Raw genomic sequence first — 23,149 nt, 5'->3', positions numbered from 1 at the left:
ATTTTATCTCAACATAAACCTAGGTCCTTTCGTGAGGCGAATGCTGATCCATTATGGCAGCAAGCTATGACCGAGGAATTGCAGGCTCTGGAAAAGACTCACACTTGGGATTTAGTGGATTTGCCCTCAGGAAAAACCCCTATTGGGGTTTTTTAAATTAAGACACACTCTGATGGTTCCATTGAGCGCTACAAGGCTCGTCTGGTGGCCAAAGGTTATTCCCAAGAGTATGGAATTGACTATGATGAGACATTTGCTCATGTTGCTCGTCTCACTACTGTTCGTTGTCTTCTTGCCGTTGCGGCTGTTCGTCAATGGTCCCTTCTTCAGTTAGATGTCAAGAATGCATTCCTCCCTGGCACACTTTCTGAAGAAGTTTATATGATCCTTCCTCCATGTTTCTTGTCTTCTGGAAAAATTTGTCGCTTATGCCGTGCTTTATATGGATTGAAGCAGGCCCCTCGGGCTTGGTATACCACATTCAACGCTGCACTATTAGAGTTTGGTTTTACCACATGTGTTTACGACTCTGGTTTATTTCTTCGTCGTTCTTCATCAGGGATAGTTATACTCTTGTTTTATGTTGACGATATAATCATCACGGGAGATGATGCATCTGGTATTTCTGATCTACAAGCATATCTTAGCCAGCAGTTTGAGATGAAGAGCTTGGGTCCCCTTCGTTACTTTTTGGGGCTTGAAGTCTCTGATTCTCCCGATGGTTTCTTTCTGTCCCAGGTTAAGTATGTCTCCAATCTTCTTGCTCGAGATGGTCTCACAGACTGTCAGGTAGCATCTACACCACCTGCCTACGACGTTCGACTTACCCCTCATGATGGCTCTCTTCTTGATGATCCTACTCTTTACCGTCAACTTGTTGGGAGTTTGATCTATCTGACTGTCACTTGACCAGATATCGTTCATGCAGTCCATATTGTGAGTCAGTTCATGGCAGCTGCGAGGACCTCTCACCACTTTGCCGTCTTACATATTCTTAGTTATGTGAAAGGTACTCTTCTGCATGGCTTACAGTTCTCCTCTAACTCGTCTTTGACTCTTATCAGTTACTCTGATGCTGATTGGGCTGGTGATCCCACCGATTGACGCTCGACCACTGGTTTTTGCTTCTTCCTGGGTGATTCTCTCATTTCTTGGCGCAGCAAGAAGCAAACTTTAGTTTCTCGCTTGAGTGCCGAGTCAGAGTATCGTGCTCTTGCTGACTCTACTTCAGAACTTTTATGGCTTCGACGACTACTCGCTGACCTTGGTGCCCCTTAACCATCTTCTACGGCTCTTCACTGTGATAGTCAGAGTGCTATGAAGATGGCCATAATGATACCTTCCACGAGCGCTCCAAGCATATTGAGCTTGACTGTCACTTTATTCGACAACATGTTGTCAATGGAGTAGTTCGTCTCATTCCAGTATTTTCTGAAGATCAGACAGCAAATATCTTTACCAAATCTCTTCTTCCAGGCCGTTTCCGATTACTCTTGGACAACTCTAAGTTGGTCTCTACTGTCCTATCTTGAGTTTGAGGGGAATGTTGAGATATTTTAAATATTCAATTTTAGATTTAGTAAATTTATATCTAAATTTGATCGTATCCATAGATTAGATTACTTAGATTTGAGTTTATTTTGTATTGCCTATATATAGGCTTCTTATTTTAATAATCAAGAAAACAATCTCATTATTTTCCCCCAAAATTTCTAACACTCATAAATCTTTTACTCAATCTCTCGATAAAAGTATAGTATTAGGGGGCATTTGGCGTAGATAATAGAATTGCAGAGAAATAAGAATAAAGAATTGAATAGTAGATAAAATGAATTGAGTAGAGAATAAAATTAATTTTCTTATTTGGTAAAATAGAGAATTCAATTGAAAATTTTACAAAAATAAACTATCTAAATAGATCGAACAAAAACAAATGATTAATAAAAAAAAAAAAATTAACGATACAAATTTTTTAAAAAATAGTAAAAATTAAATATTTAAATAATAAATTAAATATGATTTTTGTAAAATTAAAACAATATAATTTTCAAAAAAGTATAAAATTAAATAGTAAAAAAAAAATTTTAAAAAAATTGTACTGCATCATTTCTCTCCCCATTCCCCGGATACGGTAGAAAAATGAAAACAAAAAATAAAAATAATTTATTTTTCAAAATTTTATTTATATGACTCAAACGAACCAAGAAAATGAAAACATTTTCTATTCTATTTCTCTTATATCAATTCTTTGTACCAAACATAGCCTCTTAGCATTTTATCTTACATTACATAAGGTTTAACTATTTCACCTAAGAAACGACTAAAACATACAAAACCCAAACCAAAACACAATCTTAGAATCCACTATTGAGTTTCCCGACCACATGAAGGTTAGAACTTTGCCTTGGCCTAAAGTTACCAGCAAAAGAACAGGCACAAAGCTCCACAATGACTTTCCAGACTCGAAAAGGTTTACCAATTTTGCCCACATTGAGTTTTCAAATCACATGAGATTTAAAATTTTGCCCTACCCGAAAATAACCATCAAAACGACAGCGACAAAGCTCCAAATTTAATCTCAAACTATTGAGGAATAAAATTCGCCCTACCCTATCCTAAAATAACCAGCAAAAAAATAAATAAATAAAACAAACAAAAAGGCGAGTTTTCAAACCACAAAAGGGTTAGAACTTCCGCAAATCTGGCACAAACTTACTCACTTCATTTAAAACAACGCAAACAAGACGAGCAATTATTTATTTAAGTTTGTTCTTCGAATATTGAAAGCTACAACACATCTCAACCAAATAAACCAAACAGACATCTCAAAGCTATCGGTCGTATTTATGTAATAAAATACGTTGTGTATGTTTGGCAGCCTTGTACTGACCGCGTTTATAGTCTATAAGTTGGTCTTGGCTTTATGACCAGTGACTCGCCTAGTCACAGACCGCATGGTCACAAATTCTTCTGCAGCGGATGGGTGAATCCCGACCTGGGAGATCATCAACAGAATTGTCAGTGTTCAGGCAATCTGGATTTTGTGTGAGAAATAGATATATGGTAACAACACTGAAAACACAGGACTTACTGTATTGTCAAATTGTGTCTTGGTTGCCCCACATCTGAGGGCGACGGCAATTCCCTGCAAAGGTCATCCAAGGATTATGGCTAGAGCAATCAACAAATTGATGTAGATTTTTGAAATATTTGAGTTGTAATTATATTAGGGACATAAGTGTAAATTAATTATCCAACATCCGAGCCTTCGTATATATATGTAGATATATAATATAAACTACACATTACTGTGCCAATTTGTGTACCAAATAACAACCCAATGTATGAATTTAATCCAAAAAGTCTAAGCTATAGAAAAGCTAAATCACACAGAAATGCAAATTAGTTGCCCCCCATCTGGGTGTGTAAATATATGTGAAATCGTGCATCATAGTTGTTGGCGACGTAAAGGTTCTTTAGGGCTGTGCAGGGCACCCCATAATAAATTACCGCACAAATATATATATATATATAACTATATATTAATGCAGCAGTTTGGTATAAGTAACAATCTTAGCATACTGTGAACTCCTTGATTTGTTTTCTACCACCACCATTTATAGTTTGTTTTCTTGAAGAACAAACTCCATTAGTTTTTGTTACTTCACCCGCTGAACTTATTCTTGTTTTTTTTTTCTTTTTTTGGCCTATCCTTTCAATTTACCTTATAACTAATTTTGGAAAAGCAAAAACTTCAACATTTAACCTTTACATTCAGACAATTGTCACTTCCTTTATTACAATTTTTTCTTTTCATTCTCTTTAATTTCTAATTAAGTTCCTAAAAATTGACCCTAACAACCTCTTTACTTTTCTTACTGTTGAATAAAATATTTATTTTTTTGAATTATTTTTCCCGTACGGAAGGAGTATTATTTTAGTAGAGTACGCTGCTTTAATACAGAACAAGAGGGGAAACTGATGTGTACCTGCATAATCTCAGGTGCATCTGGCCCACACATGGACGCTCCAACAACCTTATCTGTCTCAGCATCAACGACAAGCTTCATAACTGTTTTCTCCTGCCGTCTGCACCACAACGATGGATATAATTACTCATACAAAGCATTCACCTCATTGAATCAAAGATGTATGAAAACGATTCTATATATATGTAGCAATGTTCCTACAGGATAATTCAAACTGAGTTAAAAGCAATATATTCTGGGATCGTTATCCTGATTAATGACACAGGCAATCATGCACTCAACTTACATAACAAAAAACATACCCAGAAATGGTGTTCTTCATCGGATTAAATGTAGATGTATAAATCAAAATGTCGCCATTGGATTTCTCTAAGGCCAGCTCCTCACTGAGACCCACCACAGAGAGTGGAGGTATCCTGTCAAGTAGCATATGAGATATGATTCAAGACTGGATCTTGCAGTGTACCATCACAAAATGAACAACGAAAACTCCTTGTGTATGTACATATATTGCAATGACGCTGTAACTTTCCCATTAGCAATTAAAATCCACAATGAAATTATGCAAGGAATAAAGACAGCAATAGTAAGGTTTTTCAACCAAGGAAAAAAAATTGAATAAAATACCCAAACACAGCATAAGGTATGTGGTTGTAATCAGGAGCAGTAGCCTGTCCACCGAACACAGTTTTCTGCACCAACATTGAAGTCACAAATTACAGTAGTTAATAAAAATGGCATACCCAAATCTATGGAGTGAATAATTACGGTAAAATAGTCTTGGAAAACATACAGCAAAACATGTTCCTTCCATCAAGGCAACAGGGGTGAGATTCAGTCGATCTGTAACGTCACCTATGGCCCATATGCTTGGTATGTTGGTACGGGAATAGTCATCAACCTGTTACATATATGGATCGATAATTTACAATATTCCTGAAGTGATTAGAAGTAACACACAGCAATGTCTAGTCTACGGAGTATAGTATGGCTGAAGATCTCAAAAAGAAAGTTAAAAAGCCATCTACGGGCATTAGTAAAATTCCGCACACGAAAAAAACTTCGGGTGTGTTTGTTTGGGGGTTCGGATTTTGAGTTGGATTTGAATAGTAAAATTTTGAATTGAAATAGTGGTATGATGTGATATAAATAGGTGGTGATGTGATGTTTTGAATGTGAAATTAATTTATAATATAATAAAATAAAAAAATAAATGTTTGATTTGATGTTTTTTTAGGGAAAAAAATTGATGAATAGTAATTTTGGGATAGAATCCCACAACCCAACACACCCTCATGGATAAAATTATCCATAAAATCTCAAGGAAAGAAAATGGAGATACATGTCCTAATGTCAACATAATTATCAGGCAAACACTATTGCAGCGCAAAACAATCATAAGAATATACTTCTCTTTCCCTCTCTTAACCCACCTTGGTCCTTTAATATTTCAATATTACAAATTAACCTAAGAATCGAGACACTGTAGCTCACCTTTACCGCTCCAGTCCTACGATCAACCTCAACACCTACAGATTCCAGATTTAACCTTTTAGTGTTAGGAGCCCTGCCTGCAGCCATGGAAAAGACAATCATCGTTAGCTTAACACCAGAAGATTATGATAGATTAAACATCAACAATCGCGATCTGAAAGAAATAAGCTAAGTGTTCTCAACTCAAATTTATGAAAATATACACTTGGAAGTATAACAAATTGCTCGAGGAACTCCAGTTGTCACAGTGTAGTCCTCGCCGACAAGATATTAACATTAAATTATTGCATTGCACACATAGTAATTGAAAAGTGGCCTTAAATGACCTGTGGCAAAGAGTACGACATCTGCTGTGATTTCTTCACCATGATCAGTGCGAACCTTTATACCATCTTCCGTTTTAACCAGCTGCAGGATGAAATTTTCTCAGATGTACAAAATATTTGATTTGTCATTCTAAACAAAGTAACAGAAAGCACACAATGAAAGCGCCGACTCGTTGCAGGACATATTTCCAAGATCTTTTTCTTACTTTCCATTTTATTAAACCTTTTTATCTTTTATTATTCTCACAGGTAAACCAGATAGGTTGTTTTATGTTACAAATAGGCATACCTCAGTTAAGTTTGTCCTAGGATGCAAATTGACACCCCTGTTTTCCAGATTCCTGGCAACCACTGCTCGCATTTCATCATCAAAACCTCTGAAAAGATTTTGGACAAAATGAATTAGGCGCACTGCATTAACTAATGTGCTGAGCAAAGCTTACAGTCAAAATGAACAGATTTGGTGTAAGTATGAGTATGTCCTCATACTCATTTCTTTGCTTTGACCAAAATATCTTTAAAAAATGGTGCAAGAGTACAATCTGATTTCACGATACGAATTTTAAATATCTCGGGGGAAGAGAGAGAGAGAGAGTCCACAGTATGAATAGTTTAACCAATTCACGATTTAACTGTATAACTTCTTTGACAAGGGTATTAAAATAGTCTTATATAGCCGACCCAGCTAATTGAAACTATAAAATTATCCACTACCAGAACTGGTCTCCCCAGAAGTTGAGGAAAGAAACATTAGAACATAGTTTGTGGAGAAAGAATATGACTATTAGTGATTTAAATTAAAGTTACATATCAAATATTGCCACTGGTCTCTCTGTCATAAGAGTGCATAAAATGGGCACTTATTCGATATGTAAACACTACAGAAATTGTTAAATGGTAAATATCAGCATCTCAGCAATTAAGGGTTCAGTGATCTTCAAATTACATGCTTTCCAATACTATTTGAAGATAATAAAATAGCATGAAAACAATCAATTCAAATAACAAGGGGAAGAAAAAGGAATCCTTCTCTGAAACAATCTACTTTGTTAACGTTGTCTAATCCTATCCAAAATTCAATACACATTTCTCTATTGTGTGTTTCAACCAAAAATTGATGAATGTAAGTTGGTCAAATACCACCAAAAACAAGGAAAACACAAGAATATGTAATAAACAGCATTGGTGTTTGAAGTGCAATATGCCAAAGTATGGCAATACGTGGTTATATGTTAATTGTGTCTCTCATACGATTGCTATCAACCTGAAATTTTATGAGGGGATGCAAAATCAAAGCAAAGACAATTTTGTGTCTTTCACTAGCCATTGAACATGGTGACGAGGTGTATATGCTAGGGTTTAGCGCAAAAGACAAATCTCGTCAAACAAATTCAGCCTCGCATCTTCGGATCCCTTCATAGATTTAAGTGCCAACACTAGATTGTCGATTTTGTTGAGTTACACACATGGAACAAAGTACTCGTGGACAAATATCTTTGTGCAATTGTGAATTTTATGTGTTCTTATGTCTCACTATTACCAGAAGCTTTATTACAAGCAAAATAGCTAGCAAACCAAGGAGAATAAAAAATTCAAATCCAAACAATTTAGCACCTTAAAGGAAGTTCTTTTCTAAAACACAAATGCACCGTTGCACCCATCCCTCTCCATATTGAAGCAAACTCAACAGCAATATACCTACATTAAAAACAAAAGCCAACAAAATTATGTAAGCCTTCTAGTTGAACACATCGTAACAAAGCATCAAGAGTTATTGTACCCTCCACCGAGTATAACTGCTCTCTTGGGAAACTCCTCCAAGCTTAATGCCTCATCCGATGTTATAGCTAATTCCTATACAAGACCATATATGCCGAAATAAATTACAATGGGATTAGATATGCATCAAAAGCCATGAATCAAGAATGATCTACAGCAAGAAAAGATCCTAAGCTATGACAGGAAGAGATAACCATCATAGCAGGAAATATATATAAAATGGTGCATTTCACAGATACTATATGCTGATTGTATAAAGGATTCAGGTTCAAGACTTCAAGTAACAGTGCAGAGAGGCAGGAACAAGTTGTAAGGGAAAAAATAAAATATCAGAAAACTATTGACATCAGCACATGAGCATGATTAAAGTCAAAAAAAACAAAATATCAGGTAGTCAGTGAAATCTGCAAAATGTAGGCAAACCTGGCCGGGAATATTTATTCTCTGAGCTCTGCTACCAGTGGCAATGAGAATGTGTTTTGCCGTATAGCTTATTTTGGTTCCATCCAATTGGATAAGCTCGACTTCATTGGGACCTACAACTCTTCCCTCTCCTTCAAACAACTTCACTCCAGCATTAGAAAGTGTTCTCTTATAGAGTCCATTCAATCTGACTATTTCGTCTGTCTGCAAGTCAGCAACCAAAAGTGAATACGATGAGAGCAACATATGTATGTTCCAAACCAGGAATATAAAGGTCATCTGTAGATAGCCACTGAATGGATGAAAATAGAAAACAATTACACTGCAAATATTACTACACTGAGACAATCAATGTATGAATGCTTCTTTTTTTATTTTTCTTTCTTTTTTTAATCCTCATTAATCTTTCTAATAATATATTGCAAGGACGCTACATGAGATACAAGCGGCAATCATTCACGAGTTTGGCAAACACTCAGGACAGTTGTTAAAGCCTAAAGGATCACAGATGAATGATATCCGAATTATAACATTAAAGAATATACCTAATTAGTAACTTGATGCCCTGGTTTTGATATGATTCTAGATGTTTTACATGGTTATGAGGGTATGAAAAGGAGGGAGAGAGAGAATTAAGGGTTTTGCAGAGTATTATACATGTGAACATGCATAATTGTCAAGGGCATATTGACTCAAATACTTCTTTACTTGAATATTATAATTTAATTTTTGGAGTAGTACAACAGCCAGTTAGATCCTACTTACGTTTTCTCTTCCACTGTCAGTGCATAAAAATGTTTAAGTCAGATTCTCTTAAGTTATTGCAGATGAAGCATAACATTTATCCATAAAATAACTCTTTTGATAGACTAAATTGAAGACAAAAAAAAAATCAATTTTGAGGACAGAATTGAAAATCAAGAACCGGTTATATATCTAACATTTCAACTTATTGAAACATAACAGTTCACAATCTTTTTTATTTTACATGACTTTTGGCAGATGGCAGACTCATTTAATTCGATGTACGAATGGGAGAGTAATAAAATACTCTCTCCGTCCGGCTCTAAGGATCTCATTTACTTTTTGCGTGTTGATATTTGAATTAATTATTATATCAAAACGTAGTACAAATTAAGAAAAAATTGCAAAAATATTACCATTAGTGTCTTATAATACTAATAGAATGACATTTATACAAAAAAAAATATATACAAATATAAAAATAATTTTATTTTAAGTACAATGACGCAAAAAGTAAATGTAACCCTTAGAGACGGACGGAAGGAGTATTTTATATGAGAGATAACAAATATAAAACATTACAAGGAGAGTTCTCTAGTAGATATAAGTTTAATGGACAACCAGTATACATTTCCATGTTTATACCTTCTCTCCCATATCCTAACTATTTCAAAGCAATTATCAAAATAGGTAAGATTGCTAGTATCAAAACCTTGTCCGTCATTCCAATTTAAGCAAAACTGGCCCAAATATCACTTCCAGCATTTATTAAATTACAAAGCAAGATCCATACGTTACATGGGTGAAAAAGTACCTTAGAATGTGAAGAGAGAGTCGTAAAATGTGGATAATTAATTATTTACAAGCATCACAGAGTAACAGAACAAAACCACAGATGTTGTACTTACCTTCTTCTGTAAAAGCTTCTTCCAATTGAAATCGATGTTCTCATTCAGTTCCCAACCAAAATTCCTTGCATCCTAGAAAGAAACAAAATATATACATCGTCTATGAGATTAGGAAAATAACTTATATACATGTCAATACTAAATATAATAGAAATAAAACGATCTGAAGGGAAGCGAATAAAGCAAGCACATACACATTTCCGAGAATCAGAACTTGCCATATTATAAAGAGGAATACAAATAAATCTTTGTGCTGAGGATTCAATGCCACAACAGAAGAAAATAATAATAATAAAAAAATAATAATAATTGCAAGCTAATCGACACAGGTAAATTAAAAGAAAGAAATAAAAAATTATAATACAAGTGTATAATCATATTTTTAAGTTCAAAATTTTACCTCTAGTTCAGACCCATAAGAAGCACCATAGACCAAAATCTTTTTAGGAACACACCCTCGAATGACACACCTGAGATATGAAAAACATTAGTTCTTAGCTTCGTTTTCAATCTCATAAATCCCAAAATAGAAGCTCAAGGCCCCTCAACATACGAAAATGCTTCAACAACTGTATAAACTCGATGCTGAACCAGAATAAACAAAAAAATATCTTTTATATTCAACAATGAGTACTTTGAAAATAGCACAAAAATTGTAACTGGTCTTAGAATACTGATCCAGTGACAGCCAGATAATACAAACTGAATCCCAACACCGTCACTCCAAACTAACCAAGATGAAAGCGTCCACAAGTTACAAAATGCTCTAACCAAGTGTCCTTGAATAACAATTAAAAATGGTACCCAACATTCTCACACAAACAAACACTTATGCCATCACAACTTGGAGATAAAAGTCATTTTCGATTGTATTCAGCGAGAAACAAACAATACAGGATGGTTGGTCAGAATATTTAAAAAAAAAAAAAAAACTACACATTTAATAGAAATGTCATCATATAAGGTGCAGAAGAATGTGCGAGCCAAATGCAGTGAAGCAGCCACAGTTTTTGCATTAACTTACGTGCCACCCACTCCGCCAAGAACCTCGGAACTAATAGGATGAAATGGTAATTCACAGATTGCAACCTGGCAAACCATTAAATAGATTACATAAGCTTATCATGGAGTGTCTAATAAACATATTATCTACACCACACACAAAATTTTCTGGAAAACAAACACATAGCACTGTTTACATACTTTTTTGGAACTTTTGGCACAGTAAGTTTTTCCAAACAAATCACATTAAAAAAAATTTCTATCCCAAAAAATCACACATCAAATACTTAACTTTTTCACTATTCACAAAATTTTTCAGAACTGCAAAACTTCCAAACCTTTCAAAAGTTCTATCTAATTGAAGCCGTGCATTGTCAAGAGATCAAACCTTAGCCCCATATTGGGCGGAAAATCGAGAGGCCCGAACTCCACCACTGCCTGCCCCAATTACAAACAAGTCATAATCATATTGAATCTCCTGCTCATTGGCTTTGTCCAGCTCCCCATCGATAAGCATCTTCCTCGCCATTTCAGACAATTCTGTAAAAATTCACCCAAATGCAACAAAAATAAAACGCTTGAGCATAATCAACCACAGATCACGAGCAAATCATTATTTTAACTGCACAAAGAGGCTAATCAAATACCTTAATCAATCAACCAGATGAAATCCTTGAGAAAAATAAAACAACTATACTAACAACAGATAACCTCAACCAATCATCTAGACTGAATTTATTTCAAATAACCAAAGATAATCGGAGATTGGACCACTGACCCACATCTCAGCCAAAGTGAAAGAAAAAACAGAATAGGATTTGGGATCACTACTTTTATGCTTAAAATTAAGAAATAGACAATTATGGGCCAGTTTCGGTGTCCCTTTTCCTAGCGAGTTACCTCTTTACTTCTTCTGGGACAAATCTTTTGGAAAGAATGAAGAAAACAATGATAACCAGATCGACAGCAAGCAAAAGTCGGGGGATATAAGAAAACGACAGTTTTATGAAGGAAGGAAGGAATGCAGAGGTCGATTTCGTGTTGCCTTCTTGGAGTTGGAGCAGTGTTTTGGAGAAAATGTAGAGCCGAGTTGAATTGAATTGGATTGAATCCGGTTAGGGTTTTGGGAGTGATGATGATGACACTGACATTTGACAGTGATGATTGATAATACTTTTCAAGATTATACGCTAATATGAAACGCCTAGGCCAAGCCCGTCTACTCTTTAGAATTAATCAATGCCACAAAATCTTTATAAATAATCTATGAAAATAATAAAGACACGTGCACACACACATACGTAAAGAGTAATAATTTTAAATTTTTATTCAATATTCTAGTTTTAAAGTTTTTTAATAAATAGATAACTAATAGTTTTTATACAAAACATTGAAAGTTTTTTTTTTAAGTAGAAATATATAACATAATATTTTTACCTTTTATATTTTATATATAAATTAATTATATATGTAATATTTGCAATTTATATAAAAATTAAAAAATATTTTAATATTAATATAAATATTTTTAATATCATAGAAATAGATATTTTTAATAAGACAAACAAAAATAATAATATTAATATATATAGCTATTAACCATATTGTCCCTGCTCTATTTGTATGCATGTATTTTTTATTTTGAAATGATAATAGACAATTCTTTTTTCTATTAAAAAATAAAATAACATCAAAGCAAAAATAGATATGTTTTTTTTTGGACCACTTCTCTCGTTTTGCTGCCGGTCATCACCGCCACCACCATCGGAGTCGCTAATTGTAGCAAAACAAACCACGCTTTTAATAAAATACTATTCAACTCCACTAGGTAGACTTGCTGCTTCCACAACTGTTTCCACATCCCCACAAGCTGAGCCAATAGGATCACTGAGGCTAAGTTTGGAGCAATGACGATGGAGCACAGAATAAGACATACTTTGTGAAGACAAGTGTAACTTGGGATTCAGAAGCAATATAGAGTGGATCAAAAAGATGATTCTGGTAGAACTCTCGAACAATGACAAGTAATATCGATGTGTTTCATCCGGTCATGATGAACTGGATTTCGGCTTCAATGAAGGATTTCGACACCACAAATTGTTGTTTTGTTTTCCAAAAAACTAACGAACCACCTAAGAAGATACAATAACCACTTACTGGCCTTCTAGTATCAAGACAATTGTCTCAATCTGCATCACAAAAACCAGTAAGTTGCACAATACTATTGGAATGGAAGAACATTCCAAGATGAGAAGTATTCTGGAGATACTGGAGCATATAAAGAACGCCATTCCAATGGTCTTCAGTGGGACAATGCATGAACTGAACTCAATTGTTGAACACCAAAGCAAATGTCTAGTCTAGAAAAACAAAGGTATAGCAGTTTACCAATAATCCTCCGAAATAATTTGGGTTGAGCAAATAAAACTCCTTCATTTGACAGTTTTGTTTCATGAGGCAATGGAGTATAAGCATTTTTATTTACAGGAACAGACATATCAACAAGTAGATCATGAATGAATTTTAGACTGAATTACCAAGCAACCCGAGGTAGACATTTGAAATTCCAGACCAAGGTAAAAGGATGCCACTCTAAGATCCTTGATAGTAAACTTGGCATATAGATCCTTCTTCGTATGGAGAATTGGATGCTGGATCATTGTCTGCTATAAGGATAGCATCCACATACACAACTAGCACTGTAGTACCAACATCAGTAAATTTAACAAAGAGGCAATGATCATATTGAGTATAAGTAAAGCCAAGAGAACAAACAAAATTAGTTAAAGCTTTGTACCATTGTCGAGGAGCTTGCTTGAGTCCGTATATCAATTTTCGTAATCTGCAAGCCTGATTGGAAGAAGAAGATATGCTAGGAGAACAGTCCATATAGAGCTCTTCCTCAATGTCACCATGCAAAAAGGCATTATTGACATCCAATTTATGCAAATTCCACTGCAAGGTTGTTGCAAGAGCAATAACTAATCTGACTGTGACATGCTTTGAAACAGAGGTGAAAGAGTCATGGAAATGCTCTTTATACTTCTGAGTATAGCCCTTTGCAACAAGTCTAGCCTTATACTTGCTAATGGTGCCATCTGGATTGTACTTTATTTGATAAATCCATCAACAACCAATTGGTTTCTTAGATCCAGAAGTATCAACCAAATCCCAAGTATGATTGGAGACAAAAGCATTAACTTTTGCATCTATTGTTTGCTGCCAAACAGGAAATTTACATGTCTCATTGTAACTTTAGGGCAAGGCAGTATCCATAGCATGTATCACACAATCTTTGAATTTTGAAGGTGGTTTCTTTATCCTCGCAGGTCTGCATAATTCCACCTAATTATGGGCAGAGAAATAAGGCTTTGACTGACTAACAGAAGAGTCAGACATATAATTAGGTGATGAAGTAGCATGATCAACATCCATGTGTGATGATGCAGAGTATCAGCAACCATAGGTGAAGAGTCTGCTGCAAAAGAAGTAGAAACCAAATCATGATGTTTAAGAGGTATCACTAGAAGAGAAAGCTTAGTGTCGGCAGAAAAACTGGGAGTGGAAGTCTTAGCTGAAGATGAACTTAGAAAGGGATAAATGGAATCGTAAAATATCACATCCCTTGAAATGCATATCTTATGCCCAATCAAGGATTTTATATCCCTTCTGTGTATTGTTGTAGCCCAAAAAACTTCCTTTAACTCCTCTAGGATCAAATTTCCCAACTTAGGACTAGTATCCTTCATATAACACAAGCAACTAAAGACATGCAGATTGTTTTAGTTAGGATCCTTATTGTAGAGTAAAGAATAGGGTGATTTCCATCCTAATTTTCTAGAGGGTGTTCTGTTGATAAGATATACCGATGTTAAGATAGCTTCATTCCAGTAGAATTTAGGAACCTTGGAATGATTAAACAAACTTCTAGCCACTTCAATAAGGTGTTTATGCTTCGTCTCAACTCTGCCATTTTGCTAGGGAGTATAGACACATGTCTGTTGATGAACAATTCCCAAGTTATAGAAAAGTTCTTCACAATGATGATTGCAAAAATTTGTCCCATTGTCGGTCGTTACCACCTTGACCTTCCTGAAAAATTGAGTTTCAACATGAACAAAGAATTTAGTGAGTGTGTTTGATGTCTCATACATGTGTTTAAGGATATACACCCATGTTTCCCTGGAATAAATATAAAAAATGGTTAGCATATAAGTAACACAAGTGGTGCTGGGATGGGAAAAGGGACCCCAAAGATCCATATACAGTGGATCAAATAATGCACTAGTATGAGACTCACTCATTTTTTTAAGGTAATTTATGGAATTTAGTACTAGAACAAGTATCATATGGTGAACGACTTTTAGCAGAAAAATGAATTCCAATATGTTTCATAACCTTCCAAGGTGGATGACCAAGTTTACAATGTCATAATACAAATTTTGCATCATCAACTGATAACAATGTAGAACCATATTATTATACAAAATTGTATCATAAAGATATAAAATGGAATGCAGATGAGCTGTAAGCAATGTCTGTCTAGTCTTCAAATCCTGCAATAGACAGTACTTTGAATCAAATATGGTTGTACATTTAAGATCCAAAATAAGTCTTTTGATAGAGACAGGATTAAAGATCAAGTCAGGTATATAAAACACCCTTGTAAGCCTCACATATGAATTCAGTTGAACATTTTTTCAGTAAGATTTGTCATCTTAGATGAATCATCCAGCAGAAGTATCGCATTTGGTGTATCAACTTGCTTTATATCTGTCATAATGAATAAATTGGAACACAAATGGCAAGAGGCACTTGTGTTCATTATCCATTCGGTGACACTTAAAGGATTCACAGAAGAAGTGTTTGTATAAGTGAAGGCACTACCAGAAAAGTCCACAGGAGAATGAGCAGCAATTCCTCCCATCATCGTCTTAAACAACTCTTCAAAAAAAATTTTAGTAAGGTAATTAGGAGTCGAAACCACTGCAGAAGCAGACACATAAGTAACCATTTTACCCTTTCTCTTTTCCATCATCTCCTTATACCAATCTGGTTCTCCATACAACTTAAAACATGTTTCCTTAGAGTGACCAGTCCTCTTACATTAACTACAAACTACTGTAAAGTTCTGCTTTTTTCTTATAGCCTTTACCTTAGGATCATATTTAAAGTCAGTAGCAACTAAAGCATGTTGAACTTGTTGAGTATCATTCATAGTTTTTGTTTGCATCTCAACATTGCACATCATACCATACACCTTACTTATAGATGGAAGATGATCAATCATCATCAATTGGTTGCACGCATGTTCAAAAGAAGCATTCAATCCCATAAGAAAGTGTTGCAACAACACATTGTCATCCTCTAGTTTCAAAATTTTCAATATAGATGGATCATTACACTTAGGAAATGGCATAATAGCTCTAAAATCACTCCATAGAGACTTCAAAATTACTAAAGTACTCAGTAACAGTAGAGTTACCTTGAATTAGATTAGAGATCTTTTTTTAAAAAAAAAAAAAAGTATTTGAAGGCCAGTAACTCGGCCAAATCTGTCCTCGAGTTCAAGCCAGGGATCTCTAGCTGTGGATATATGCACAAACGACCTTGCTATAGCAGAATCAATTGAGTTCTTCAACCAAGATAACACTAGGTTGTTAGCTCGTTTCCAATATTTATAATTTGAATCTGAGCTAGACAATGGTAAAATTGAACCATCAATGAAATCATCTTTGAGCTTACAGCTCAAGGCAGCTTGAACAGTAACCTTCCACGCAATCCAATTGTTGGAATCAAGCAAAACACTCAGTAGAGAAAGACCGGGTTGATCGCCAGCACCGATGGCAAATTCCTCTCTAATTGATTGCACCTGAGCTCGTACCTGAGATGTGGGAGTGATTTCAGAATATTCGAAAGACATGATGGAGAAAAAATAAGCGATCAGAATCAAAACTGCTCTGATACCATGTAGCAGAAGAGACCACGAAGAAGAATAAAATATGGAAATTTTGATTTTATTAATTTTTTATATTAAACTGTACAATATCCAAGGTTATTTATATACAAGAGGAGTTAGGGACGTGAAAGACAACTAGCATAAATAAACAAACAAACAAAAAACACACTTTTAATAAAATACTACCCAACTCCACTGAGTAGACTTGCCGCTTCCACAACTGCTTCCACACTGAGTCTAGACCGGCAAGTGCCCTAACTTTTGCAGTCGGCGGCGTGTGCAATCAGCCTACGCTGAAATTTGATTCCACACGCGAGTCACTGTGTCTCCATTTGCAGCACTGTCCGCTCGTCACCCCCACCACCATGCTCCACCTCATTGAGACCGTCCGGCCCCAAGAATTTCTCGGTTGTCGACGGCACGTCCAGTCACCTCCCGCCGGAGTTCAGTTTTGCCAGTATTTGTGTCGGTCCAGCCACCTTCGGCGAGCATTTTTCGGGTCCGAAATCTGGTCCAATTTTTGGCATCGTGGGGTCGAATTTTGATTTTGACACTAATTTTATTTTGTTTTTGTTTCTTTGTTTTGGGCTCTAATTTGAGATTTGATTTGGTAAGATTTGCAGAACTATTGGAGCTGAGCTAATGTTATTTTATTTTGAAGATTTATCATAAAGCGTAGTGTTTCATCTACAGGTAATACTCGTTGGTATTTTGATCCCACATCTGTAATCATATGACTTCTAATTTCAAACTTTTGTATTCTCTTACTCCCACTACGGTTTTACCTCCTATACACATTGTGACTTATATATATGCATATAATTCACACCGGTGATATTTCAACATCATTCTTATTTTTTACTGTCATTTATTGTATTCTTCAATTAGCCTTAAACATTATTTCAATTGGTCAGTTGGTTGAGTAGGGACTTATTATTACCTTCTCATCTTCTGGTGTGTAGGTTTAAGATTCACAAATAGGCCAGCTTGTTAGGACGGGATGGAAAATTGATCAATTATTTGAGCTCAATCACCTTTTGATAACGATGATTTTTTTATTTATTACAGGGAATTTGTAGTGAAAATAGAGTGAATTGTGCAATATTGTGCATGGTCATATATAGATTAAGAAATGAAGTTGTAGACCCTGAATCGCGTATCATAATTATTTACACTCTTTAACTTATGAGTTTCTAGGTCGAACACAAGGATTTTAAGTCGTGAAATTTTCTCAAGAACAGAGATGGTGATGCACAACGGAAAAGCAGTAAGAGACTCGCTTACAAGTGAGCCAAAAAAAATCAAATTACAATAAGACAGAATTAAATAAAGCGGGTAAAAGTGAGCAGTTAGGTGAGCGAGAGTGGGGATGGCGAGCGATAAAGGTAGTGAGAGCGGCAAGCGAACAGAGACAAAATGATGAAATGACAATGATATATATATGCTAAGTGAGTGGTAGGGAATGACCAGATAATGTTGTGTGTGATTTGTGCATTTCTTAATGGCTAGAATTTCATGGACAAAATGAGCGAATGACATTAACGAATAAGCAAAAATTATATATATACACACGTAAGTGACATAATATATGAATGTAATCATACAAGCAGATTTACACAGAACTTGAATCGCTGATACTTGACCGTAAGGGATTTACAGCAAGACTTCAATGACGCCCAAAATTAAAACATTATACACAAGAAATTCTATTGTCACTAGACATCTTTGTGACCCGATAGATAGACAAACGCCTTAATTATTCTAATTTATGTCTCATTAGTGGCTTCACCCTTCTATTACACACTTCTTTAATCAAAACTGAATTCTGTTCAAAAATTAAGCAGATCGACAAGGCTCCCGCGTACTTAATAAATACAACGTGAAACTAGGCTCAGATAATTGATTCTTCTATGTTTTTTCTCACCGACACATAATTCCAAAATTAATCATGCTAATACAAATATGAAGAAGGGAAAGAAGCGAGTATGAAGAAATCTTGATATTTCATCACTTACTAAAGAAAACAATAAAAAATTAAATTACAAAAATAGTAAATCAAAAAAAGGAACAAAACAACTTATCTAAAAAGCAATAATGTGCGCGGCCAGAGAAGGAGAAAACCTCAACTCCTCTGGCCATTCCTGCAGGAGAATTCCTTTACAGGGTTAGAACTCTCGGAAGGCAAGAAAACAGCATAAAAGAATAATGCTAATGTAGTGTAGTGTATACTCTGATGTGAGTATATTTTATAAAAGAAATCTGACCCTATTTATAGCTAGAAAGGACGGCAGCTGTGAGTAGTTGAGAAGTAGCAAAAACTGTTGAGCAGTTAGACAGTTGTTGGCGGTTATTTAGTTAGAGCAGTTGCACTTGGCCATAACTCTCAGGGCGGTCGCTTCGCTTGCTTGGGCATATAAGGGCGCAGACCTTCCTCGCTTTCCCAGGTGGCTAGAGGGCATCATCGCAACTCAAATGATATTGTCGTCGCTGGCTAGTATTGGAATGGCTTCACCGCTGAGAGATGGACACTTAGGCATTTTTCTGGAATGCTATACTCTCGCTTCAGAAGCGGTGGATGCTGGTCAATGGTGCTGGCTCGAGTGGAAAGCGTCACTTATCGAGCGGAAGGCGCCGTCGCTTGATTTTCGAAACTTAGCTTTTCTGGACCAGAAATATCGCTGAAAATGGCCAAAAACATCAATAATCTCAACATATAGGTTCTGGATCATGCCAAGCGAAATAAATCAATAAAGTATGCCATATATCAGGTATTGTGATGGTTTTCACACCAAAATTCAAGTAATACATAGTTTTGTCAAACGAAGAATATACTATTATTTGGAGTTATCACCTTCATATTCCACCCCCTTAATCCTTTCAGTTGTAGTTTCATCCCCTCATTTTAGTTATTAGCGGCATCATATGTTAGGACTAGATCTGACAATGAATCGATTCGTGTCGGATTGAATACTTTAAACAGATTAAATCACCCAACTTTAACCCAATCCGTTTATTATCATGTCAGGTTCGTGTTAATTGATTTATTATCGTGTCGGATTCGTATTGACTCGTATACATAAGTGGGTCAAAACCCTTGATTCAAATCCATTTACTTTTTTTTTGAATTATCATGTTGTTATTTTTATCGATTCTAATATAATGTGTACGGTAAATTATATTAAATTAATTAAGATTGAACTTAGTTTAAATTAATGTATGGATTAATTATCAAATTATAATAATTATATATATATATAATAAATATATTAATTAATATTAATATATGATAACCGGATTGTCGTGTCAGATGCGAGTTGAGGACCTCAATCCTAACATGATGCATTTATTATTGTGTCAGATTTATGTTAACCCGTATATATAATCGGATCAAAATCCTTGACCCAAACATAAATATTTCGTGTCAGGTTTGTATCGAGTTGTCGTGTCGTGTGATTTTTTCTATAATTCTTTATGACATGCATCTCCAACTAAACTCCGATCTCTCATCAATATACGTGTCTTAGGTCCTATGCGTCTTGAGTTGTTTGATTTTGTGCATTGTAAGCTTGAAAAAAGTCCGCTCTTCATTTTTCTCAAAGTCTCTTTGTCATTGATAAACTTTTTTTTTGGGTACATTCGGATATTTGAGGGCCGTCACCAGTAGGATCAATAAATAGGTATAAATTTTTTATAAATTTTGTTGATAAATTTCCTAGTTTTATCTGGATTTACTTTATGAAACAACACTTTGATCTTATGTGCATTTATATTACATTGGTCAAAATGATACATATTCAGTTTCTTGTATTATCCAAATATTGCATACTAATAATACCCTAGAGTATAATAACTTTGTATTTTTCAGTTTTCTTTTTGTTTAGGGTACTTCCATTCAACGACATGTCCATATGCATCCCAAAAAAATGGTCGGGCATAGCGTAAACATCATCACATCCTCGATATAGTTCGTCTGCTTCTTCTATCCACCTCATATTCTTATCGCTATTGGGGAGGAGCCGTTCTTGCTTCCGTCTACACCATAAAAGGTTACCTTTCTCTGCTCTTCATGGTGTCACTCATTTTGAAAAGATCTTTGGTCAGTCCCCCAATTACTCTTTTATCCATCCATTTGGTTGCTTTTGTTTTGTCCCTCTTCCATCTCAAGAACATAACAAGATTGAACTGTGAGCTCATTTGTGTTGCTTCTTGGGTTATGGGGTAGAGTATTGAGATTATCAATGCTGGGATCCTATGTCTAAGCATCTTCATATCTCTCATCATGTCACTTCGTGGAGCATTAGATGTTCTCATCGGTGTCTAAATTCAATGTCATCTCACCTCGCCTCTCAGTTATTCACCCACAATCTCTCTCTATTTTTCCTACTTTTGTAGGTCCTAAGCTCACATCTACTGCTCTCGATACAGTCTCGTTGTCCTTGTCTCCTACAAAGGATCTGTCTGTGCTTCTTGAACTAGGGCCCAAGCCTTCTCTTGATGTCCGTTCTACCACTCTCTGTCGATCTACTCATGTAAGTCAGCCCCCCACTCACCTCCTTGATTATCAATACTATTTTTTCATATTGTCACACCAAGAATTCAAGTCTTTTTGGAAGGTGAATACTGACCCTTTGTAGTGGCAAACTATATCAAAGGAAATACACGCTCTTGAGAAGACAAACATTTGGGATCTTGTGACTCTACCGACGGGCAAACACTCGATTTGGTGCAAGTGGGTCTACAAAATTAAGATTCACTCAAATGGTTCGATTGAGAGCAAAATTGGTCTTGGAGCGAAGGGCTACTCTTAGAAGTATGATGTTGACTATGAGAAAACATTTTCTCTTATTACTCGCCTTACCATTATTCAGTGTTTACTTGTAATTGTTGTTGTTTATTGGTGGTTACTTTTTCAATTGAGTTTCAAAAATACCTTATTGCATGGAAACTTGACTGAGGATGTCTACATGAGTCATTCTCCAGGTATTGAGATTTCCAATAAGGTATATAAACTGTGTCAGGCTCTCTATGGTATGAAATAGACACTTTGTGCTTGGTGTGCCAAATTAAGCTCTCTTAGTATTCATGATTAGGCTCTCTTCATTCGTCGGAGCTCTTCTGGAATTATTATGCTATTATTGTAAGTTGAAGATATAATTTTCATTAGGGACAACAACTATGGTATTTCTTATTTGTAGGGCTTACCTTCGTCAACATTTTAAGATAAACTGTCTTGGTCATCTTCGCTATTTTTTAGGACTTGAGATTTCTGATACTTTAGATGACTTCTTCTTGTCTCAAGCCAAGTATACGTCTAATCTTATCTCCCATGCTGGCCTAATTCATAGCAAGGTCACCTTCACACCTCATGAGGCGAACAGTCGTCTCACCCCTTGCGATGACTCTATGCTTGACGACCTGACTCTTTGTCGTCAGCTGGTTGGATCCTTGATTTATCTCACAATCTCTCGTCCTAACATAGTCTATGTCATTCATAGGGGTGGGCAAAAAAACCGAACCGTCGAACCGCTGAATCGAACGGAACCGAACTGAATTTTCGGTTAAGCGAGCAAATTTGATTCGAATACAAATACTGCATATTTGATATTTGTTCGGTTCGAATCGGTTTCGGTTTTTGATATTTTTTCGATTCGGTTTTGGTTCGAATAATTAAAATATTTGCAAATATTTTTAAAAATTTCGGTTCGATTCGAATTATTTGCAAATATTGCAAATATTTTTGGTTAACCGAAATTTTCAGTTCGGATACGGTTCGCAATTTCGGATATTTGTTTGATTTGGTTCGAATATCAAATATCTCTATATTTGCAAATATCCGAACCGTGCCCACCCCTAGTCATCCATATTGTTAATCAATTTGTGACTGCTCTGCAGACTATACATTATTCTACAGCGCTTCATATTATTCGCTATGTTAAGGGTACGTTTCTTCATAGTCTATAATTTTCAGCTCACTCGTCCTTAGTTTGTTCATGGTCTATAATTTTCAGCTCACTCGTCCTTAGTTCTTGCGAGCTACTCTGATACAGATTGGGCGGGTGGTCACACAGGTCATCGATCTACTATTAACTTATGTTTCTTTCTTGGTAACTCTCTGATTAAGAAGTAGACAATCACTCTAAGTCTAGTGTTAAGTTCGAGTATCGTGCTCTCGCCACATCCGAACTTCTGTGGCTTCATTGGTTATTGTCTGATCTTAATGTCCCTCAGTCCGTATCTACTACTCTTCATTGCGACAGTCGGATGCCATATAGATTGCGCACAATGATATTTTCTACGAGCGTACAAAACATATTAAAATTTTTTGTCATTTTGTGAGACAACATGTGGTTGCCACCCTCAGTCCGTATCTACTAATCTTCATTGCTACAATCGGAGTGTCTTACAGATTGCGCACAATGATTTTTTCTACGAGCGCACGAAATATATTGAATTTTGTTGTCATTTTGTGAGGCAACATGTGATTACCAAGACTTTTCTATTGCGTTTAATCCCCGCCAAAGATCA

At 35.6% G+C, this 23,149-nt stretch overlaps 1 protein-coding gene and 2 long non-coding RNA genes across 9 annotated transcripts; 1 reads left to right on the top strand and 2 right to left on the bottom strand.

Moving 5' to 3' along the window:
- Positions 1-2,702: 2,702 nt before the first annotated feature.
- LOC127242649 (glutathione reductase, cytosolic) lies at positions 2,703-11,836 on the bottom strand. 2 transcript variants are annotated; one of them, XM_051262273.1, is made up of 17 exons: positions 11,566-11,836; positions 11,054-11,205; positions 10,688-10,752; positions 10,064-10,133; positions 9,664-9,735; positions 8,012-8,215; positions 7,590-7,663; positions 7,424-7,507; positions 6,099-6,186; positions 5,810-5,891; positions 5,484-5,560; positions 4,783-4,890; positions 4,617-4,681; positions 4,292-4,405; positions 3,990-4,089; positions 3,092-3,145; positions 2,703-2,995 (listed from the first exon to the last, which is right to left on the bottom strand). In XM_051262273.1, the coding sequence occupies exons 2-17, from the start codon at positions 11,192-11,194 to the stop codon at positions 2,903-2,905; spliced, it is 1,491 nt and encodes a 496-aa protein (XP_051118230.1). In that variant the 5' UTR covers positions 11,195-11,205; positions 11,566-11,836; the 3' UTR covers positions 2,703-2,902. The 2 variants fall into 2 exon arrangements, with proteins under 2 accessions (XP_051118230.1, XP_051118232.1); XM_051262275.1 differs by lacking the exon at positions 11,566-11,836 and adding an exon at positions 11,313-11,467.
- A 3,190-nt stretch (positions 11,837-15,026) lies between these two features.
- On the bottom strand, positions 15,027-19,610 carry LOC127242720 (uncharacterized). Of its 6 annotated transcripts, none has more exons than XR_007836857.1 (3): positions 16,633-16,748; positions 15,342-16,549; positions 15,027-15,221 (listed from the first exon to the last, which is right to left on the bottom strand). It is a non-coding gene; the product is annotated as an uncharacterized LOC127242720 (long non-coding RNA). The 6 variants fall into 6 exon arrangements; XR_007836861.1 differs by having other exon boundaries at positions 15,027-15,609; positions 16,151-16,549; XR_007836859.1 differs by lacking the exon at positions 16,633-16,748 and adding an exon at positions 18,889-19,610 and having other exon boundaries at positions 15,027-16,549.
- Positions 17,205-22,179, top strand: LOC127242721 (uncharacterized). The gene is made up of 4 exons (XR_007836862.1): positions 17,205-17,317; positions 20,490-20,670; positions 21,017-21,153; positions 21,277-22,179. It is a non-coding gene; the product is annotated as an uncharacterized LOC127242721 (long non-coding RNA).
- The last annotated feature ends 970 nt before the right edge of the window (positions 22,180-23,149 follow it).

Source organism: Andrographis paniculata, unplaced genomic scaffold, assembly GCF_009805555.1.
Source record: "Andrographis paniculata isolate CXL003 unplaced genomic scaffold, ASM980555v1 Contig87END, whole genome shotgun sequence".
Classification (NCBI taxonomy): domain Eukaryota; kingdom Viridiplantae; phylum Streptophyta; class Magnoliopsida; order Lamiales; family Acanthaceae; genus Andrographis; species Andrographis paniculata.
This window is presented reverse-complemented; position numbering and strand designations above follow the sequence as displayed.